Source organism: Gadus chalcogrammus, chromosome 13, assembly GCF_026213295.1.
Source record: "Gadus chalcogrammus isolate NIFS_2021 chromosome 13, NIFS_Gcha_1.0, whole genome shotgun sequence".
NCBI classification, from domain to species: Eukaryota; Metazoa; Chordata; class Actinopteri; order Gadiformes; family Gadidae; genus Gadus; species Gadus chalcogrammus.
In genome coordinates this window covers 11,016,686-11,024,185 of record NC_079424.1, presented here as the reverse complement: position 1 = coordinate 11,024,185, position 7,500 = coordinate 11,016,686, and the positions used below count along the sequence as shown (strand labels likewise).

Below are 7,500 nucleotides of genomic sequence, written 5' to 3'. Positions count from 1 at the left end.
CCCGTTTGATTTAAAATAAATATACGGCTTTACATGTGTGGGTGTGTGTCTGTGTGTGTGCGTGCGTGCCGGCGTGCATGCGTGTGGGTGTGTGGGTCTGTGTGTTTACATGGTGTGTGTGCCTTTGTGTGTATGTGTCTATGTTTGCGTGCGTGTGCAGAAAAGCCTATTCGATCCTTACCTCACAACTTGGCATTAGCTGTGCTGTGTGTGTGTGTGTGTGTGTGTGTGTGTGTAGGTGTGTGTATGTCTGTATAAGTTATGTGTGTGTGTGATTGTGTGTGTGAAAGTGGACCTGCCTAGATTTCTGGAAGCGTCTGTGGGGATGTCTGAGTACACTTGCAGAGTACTCTGAATACAGCTAACACAGTCAAGTAGGTGTCACGTAATATGTGTGCATGTGCGCGCGTGTGTGTGTGTGTGTGTGTGTGTGTGTGTGTGTGTGTGTGTATGTGTGTGTGTGTGTGTGTGTGTGTGTGTGTGTGTGTGTGTGTGTGTGTGTGTGTGTGTGTGTGTGTGTGTGTGTGTGTGCTGGGGAGCTGGTATCCCTCCCATATGACTTACCCCTGGCAGAGTCTTCTGTTCATGGAGAGCATTTTGGGCTTTTAGGGCGGACTCTCTGGCACAGTAGGTGAGGAAGGCACAGCCTGTGAAACAGGGGAAGAGAGAGAGAGAGAGAGAGAGAGAGAGAGAGAGAGAGAGAGAGAGAGAGAGAGAGAGAGAGAGAGAGAGAGAGAGAGTCAACGCTTAGCAAGTAGGAAGCATGATCCCAATTGTTTGGCTGTATGGTACATAGTTGGTGTGGTAGGTACACAGAATGCCATAGTCTGTAAAGCCCATATATTAAACACACGTGCACACACTTGCATCCAAACACGCACACGCACACATGCGCGCACAGGCGTAACCACGTAAACACACACCTATTAACTTGTATATGAAGCCGGCAGCAATAACTCTGAACCTCCCGCCTACAACGCTGTGCAGGGAATGCGCTCTATGTGTGCCTGCATCTGTTCGTGCATCTGGGATATTAAGGATACGAAACAAATAAAGTACCCGGCAAGAATGGTAGAAACAAATAAAGCTCCCTGGTGACATATAGAGATGTGGGAATGTGACATGAGACCGGCGGCCATATTGCTGGCGAAACACATTGAATCTGATCGAGCGATCTCTCTCTCTCTCTCTCTTTCTCCTCCCTACTCTCTGTTTCGCCCCTCTACTCCCTTCTCTCTTTTTTTCTCTCTCTCTCTCTCCGTCTTTCTCTCTCTCTCTCTCTCTCTCTCTCTTTCTCCGTCTTTCTCTCTCTTCTCTTCTCTCTACGTTCTCCTTATCCTCTCTCCTCTCTCTCTTTCTCCTTCCTCTCTCTCTCTCTTCTCTTCTCTCTCTACTCTCTCTTTCTCATCCTCCTCTCTCTCTCTCTCTCTCTCTCTCTCTCTCGTAGCCTTAAATAGTTATCCATGCCGCCATCGCCGCTCCTCTGTATGCCGTGACAGGGAAAGACATTTTCCTGAGAGCCTCCCCCCAACCATCTGAAACAAAAACACGCACAAACACCCCCACACCCCCACACACACACACACGCACACACACACACACACACACACACACACACACACACACACACACACACACACACACACACACACACACACACACACACACACACACACACTCAAACACACGCCACGGGCCATGCCACGCCACTCCCCCCATCTCAGCGCTCCATATGTTTTTCCGAGACTACCCACAATGCACGTGCACCCGGTTTGGTTAGCACCTGGGCTTGACGTGAGGGCCTGGAAAAGGGAAGACGGAGATGCGGGAGGTAGCGAGAGCCACAGGGAATGTGGGAAAAGCTGTTCCTGTGTGAAAACCCTGTTTACCACACCCAGCCCAACCCTCTAACAGAGGGGCACACACACACACACACGCACACACACACGCACACACACACACACACACACACGCACACACACACACACACACACACACACACACAGATGGCTGTCAGAAAACTGACACACCGTCAGTCCACACATTAATGCTTGTGATTCGTAATTGTTGGTGATTTAATAACAACAATAAAAATAACCAAAAATAAATAAATAATGTAGAGCGTGAAATGAGTCAATTCGTTTAAATATTGTGCTTCAGTGTGTGAAAGCACAACATGGATCAAACATTTAGACATTTTTTTTACATTATATTATATATATTATTTATTTTTTCAGACACTATAATATGTAAACAACAAAGTAGCAAGCACAACAAAAACTAGCTCCCTTTGCATTGGGACTTCACAGATTTCATTTCTCAGCAACATCTTTCCGGTTTTTCGGGGGGATCACAGGAAGGCATCGTGCAGACGTCAACGAAATGTTCTCTAACGCCGGCACGAGAGCACGCAGGGACAAAAGAAGAATAACTGCTTGTTCCGGGAACATCAAGGACCGGGTTTTACTGGATTATAGCAGACCACCCACCCGCCCCCCCGAACCCCCAACGCCCAACCCCCAACCGCCAAACGCCAACCAGCCCCCCCCCCAAGAAAAAATTACAATGTGCTGTTTCAAGAAAGACAATCTCGCCTCTTATACTTTATCCTTTCCTTTTGAACATTGTGTTGCTTTGTTCTCCCTTTGTACTGGAGGCTACTTGCTGTAGAGGGTAGCACAGCAGAGTCCCGCGCGCGCTAAATATGCCGTATGCGTTGGCTATATATAAATATATACTCATATACGGCGGCTCGTCTCTGCGTCTTTAACCCTGGGTCGTCCTGACGCCGACCACCAGGGAGCTCTGCCTGTTGGTGTTTTTAATTAACAGGCCCCTCGCTCATTAGGCAAAGTGGGAGTTGGCTGCTGACAGCTCCGCTACCTCCACCACCACCACCACCACCACCACCTCTGGCACCTCCACCATCACCTCCTCCTCACTGCTCCACCTCCCGGGGCCTGTCGCGCTCCCGCTACGCGACAGCACCACCGTCCCAAGAGATGCTGCATGCTTTTATTCTTTTTTTTATTCCCCGCTCCCTCACCCCCCCCCCCGAGTTCACCGACCCGAGACACACATGCTAAGGAAGTACACACTTTTTCCATAAACACACACACGCACACACAATTGAAGGGAACCCTGTGCACCAATAGATATATAGATAGATATATCTATAGATATATATATAGAGGGAGAGATATTGACTCAAAGCCGCAGTTGTATGGCCGCGCAGGCATGAACTGTGACAGTCGACCAACACCCAATCTATCATCATTGTCACAAGTCGGATGCTGGCAGTGGCTCCGGTATCTGACGAAGGCCCGCATTGGCCCAGGAGAGAGAGATAAGCTGTTTGTTTCTGCTGTCAATGCTGCCAATTTGGTTACCCATCACTTTACATTTAAATCAACAGACCCGCAAAGAGGGCTCTTAGAGAATGTGCACGTGAGGGGAAGCAAAGACATTGAGATGGAGGGATCGAGTGAGACCAATAAGAGAGAGAGGGGACGAGAAAGGGAGAGGGAGAGAGAGAAAGTGAGAGAGAGAGAGAGAGAGAGAGAGAGAGAGAGAGAGAGAGAGAGAGAGAGAGAGAGAGAGATAGAGAGAGAGATAGAGAGATAGAGAGAGAGAGAGAGAGCCGGAGAGAGGTAGGGAGGGAGAGAGGGAGGGAGGGAGAGAAGGAGAGAGGGAGAGAGAGAAGGAGAGAGAGAGAGAGAGAGAGAGAGAGAGAGAGAGAGAGAGAGAGAGAGAGAGAAAGACAGCTAGGGCGTAGATAAGATCACCTAGCTTCTGTGAACACCATCCCCCTGTGTCCTACACTCGCTTCTTATCTCAACTGCTGCAGACACCCTAAAGGGACACACACCCACAGAGAGAGAGAGAAAAGGAAAGGAATGGAGAGAGAAAGAGAGAGAGATATAGCGTGAGCGAGAGAGAGAGAGAGAGAGAGAGAGAGAGAGAGAGAGAGAGAGAGAATAAGGAGAGAATACAGAGACAGAGAAAGGGAAAAGATGAAAGAGAGTGGCGGGGGAATGGTAGAGAGACTATGAATACTTATTGGAGGGGGAAGAAGAAAAGACACCAACAGCTTCGGTTGCAAGAGACTACCAGTGTCACCAGTCCTCATTAAAAAGACAGCTATGTTGGACCACATAAGGCTTTGACCTTGTTAACGATGGGGAACCTTGACTTCATTTTTGCTAGAATATACTATAGTTTCCCTATGGTTTGAATGCTTGGAAAATGCTAATTTCAGTTTGAAATCATTGCCTTTTATCAACTTTTAAAATAAAATAAATAACCAAAAGACACCCTCTATCAGTTAGCATTGCCATGCAAATACAATCCATAATGAGTTAAATAGAATTAGCAGTCGTAGTTGTTGAAACAGTATTATTTGCTTTGATGGGCAATCGCAATAGTCGTAATAGCAGTAGCAGCATTCATATTGTAATGTTGGAACTTTAGTGGTGTACTAGGAGCAGTAATTGTGGAAATTGTAGTAATATTCCTACAGTCTTATTCCAAACAGCTAATGGTTGATCCAACCAACAGTTATTTTACCTGACACCAGTCCCGCAACAGCAGTGCTATGGCAGCTGTCCTCTCTGCCTTTAAATCCCATAATGGGAAGGGATTTACAAAGCGGTGTGCACAACCTTATTCTTGGCAAGTCCCATGTGTCGTTGTGTGTTGCCACCTTGCTGAACCAATATGGGACTTTACACTGTCAACTGTAGCTTTTACGCCGGGCATTTCTCGAAAGCTAGGAGGAGGGAGGAAAAAACGGTTCCAAAAAGAATCCTCTAATTATCGTGTGCCTATTAAATCTGGCTTTGTTAAAAAGGAAGAGAATCTCGCCCTCCCCTGTTTGAGTCCCCGTTTTATTCCCATCTGCAGATGGGTAGAAACTCCCAGCGATCATTTGAATACTTCAGAACATCTCGTTTAGGAGCCTGAGAAGGGAGCGTTACATTTAAGAAAAAAAGAGAAAGAGAAGAGCTTTATTTGCACTGAGGATGCTGCGCGTTGCACAGCCCTTGAATGCTGCCTTAAAAAATACCCACAGCATGAAACTTGGTCTGAGGCTGTCCAATCTCAGTCAGTCAATACAAGTCTCCGCCACCTAACTTCTGTTAGCACTTATCTGTGCCTGAAAGGGTTCACCAAGGACAGATTTTGCTCAATAAATAGAAGCATTTTCTATTTTTTCCTTTACATGAAAATGTACTGAGTGGATTTCTAGATTTTCTTTTGGGTGCTAAAACCAGATAACGCCTTTACAATTCATTCTTTCAATGTAGTTGTCTCTTCAATATATAACCCTGGCCTTTAGGTTCATCGTGAAATAAAAAAGGTATGAGGATAGAGCACCATCAAAATGATATATATGATGTACCGAAAGTTGAAAACATAATTGTAAAATACAAGGCATTCGTCCACTTATTGTTTAGACAAATGATCCACGAGCTACACTGATCATAAACATGACAAAAAACCCTCACGAATCAACATCCGTCACCCGCGCAAATCTTGACCAATTTGCCTTACAAACCGCCCGGCTAAACTATCAAGCTAAACTATCTTCCAAGATGGCCGTACTGTCCGTCAAACAGGCAAAGGGACGCAGACACTGAAAAATGAAAGATTTTGATTTGGATACTATTAATACCTTTCGTCCATTATAACACAGCTTTGACGTTGACTGTTTCTGTGTGAATGATAATTGAACAAAGTGAAGAGCCCTTCCTCATATCATATCAGGACATTCCAGGTCATACCTCACCGTAGATGGAGAGGCCGAGGACAGCTGCTATTTTAGGGGACACTGCCAAGGTGTCACGGAGCACTTTGAGCTTTACCATATCATCCTCAAAAAACATTAATTGGTTGCCTTTACGCCCTTTTTACAATCACTGAGGCGGGAAACAAGGACTTAGAAGGATCTAGTATGGTCTGAGAGACACTGGTACGCTTGCAAACGATGAAGAAAGCACGTTCCTTTTTCTTTCTGTTTTAACCAGGAGCTGCCTGTGGCGGCTAATGAATGGGGGACGTCATGAGGGCAATGTTATTCAGCTGCGGGGCATGTGACTCAGGAAAATATGGTGAACGTGTGAATTGGCCGCCATTGTAATGTTAACACCTGTGTCTTTTCTTCAAAGGAGAAAGAGGGAGAATTATTAAAACAACGTTTGACCAATGGGGGAAAGGGTAAACTTGATATTGGCACGGCTATACATTTGTTATAATTTTTTTTACAATATGGAGAGCCTTTTCATTTATTTCATAAATGAAAAGGTTTCTGAAATACTCAATCATCATTGGTGAGGGGGCGTCCAAGACATTTCCGTTACTGGACGTCCTCAGTAAAAAGCAGCTTTGTTATCGCGCAGAATTAGCATGTGAACATTGCAATTTACTGACATATTGTTGTCCAATAAAACAGCAAGGGAGGCAAAGAATGGATTTTTTTTTCCAAAAGCGCAAGGTTTTGAAAATCAGTCTTATTTCACGCTACACTCTGGCTGTTTTCATGTCGTGCCGCCCTTATCCAAGTCACATTTGAATAGAAAGCGTAGATGAACAAAAACCATAGCCACTAAAAAGGATGAAAACAGAGGGACAAGAACCATTGAGATGTAGGAGTGATTTGCGTCACACATGCCTCTTGGAAAATATAAGGATAAATGTTTTAAGTGTAGGTTACCCTATTCAAATATAATCTTCTACAATGAACGTGTTAGAGAGTTTAAATGCAGTTCAAAGGAAGAACATGATCGAAAAAATTGCACGCTATTGGTAAAGTTTGAAATATTTAGATGGTACTGAAAAGTAATCATGGTAGCTTATCAAAATTTATGTTGCAAAGTTATATCAGTTTCGTATATTCGCTTTCATGAACGCAATTTTCAGAACCCGGGAAAGCAGCTTGGCCACTGGAGTCTAAACAGCTGTATATTTTATAATGAATAAATGTTTGGCTGGCATTTGGAAAACAATCTCAGCGTCACACATTTACTGAAGACAATATGTGAAGACGTTATTACCCGAAGATGGCTGGAAAAAGGTAACACATAAATAGCAGGTAACAATATACATATCTCAACTGTGCACTGATCCAGAGAAATAAAGTCTGTGCTACTCCAGTGGCTGAGAAAACAACGCTGAATGCATTTAATGGAATTCTGGTTAGCAACTATCCTTCATCCATGCAGATCTTTGTTATTCTCTGTTTAAAACGATGAAGGGTGAGGGGAATTTAATTTGGACGGCATGAAGGAAAAAACGAGAGCAATATTGAAATGGTAATATATTGTATGTTTCACTATGGCAAGATGTATGTATTTGTCTGTGTGTGTGTTTGTGTGTGTGTGTGTGTGTGTGTGTGTGTGTGTGTGTGTGTGTGTGTGTGTGTGTGTGTGTGTGTGTGTGTGTGTGTGTGTGTGTGTGTGTGTGTGTGCATGTGATTTATCCACAACACTTTGCAGAACAACG

At 44.7% G+C, this 7,500-nt stretch overlaps 1 protein-coding gene across 2 annotated transcripts in view; it reads right to left on the bottom strand.

Annotated features, from left to right (window-relative positions):
• The window catches only part of celf4 (CUGBP, Elav-like family member 4), an 80,089-nt gene that overhangs the window by 56,554 nt on the left and 16,035 nt on the right, over nucleotides 1-7,500 (bottom strand). For both annotated transcript variants that reach the window (XM_056606140.1, XM_056606139.1), the window contains exon 2: nucleotides 565-647. In XM_056606140.1, coding sequence (XP_056462115.1) covers nucleotides 565-647 — 83 coding nt within the window. The remainder of the gene's footprint in view (nucleotides 1-564; nucleotides 648-7,500) is intronic.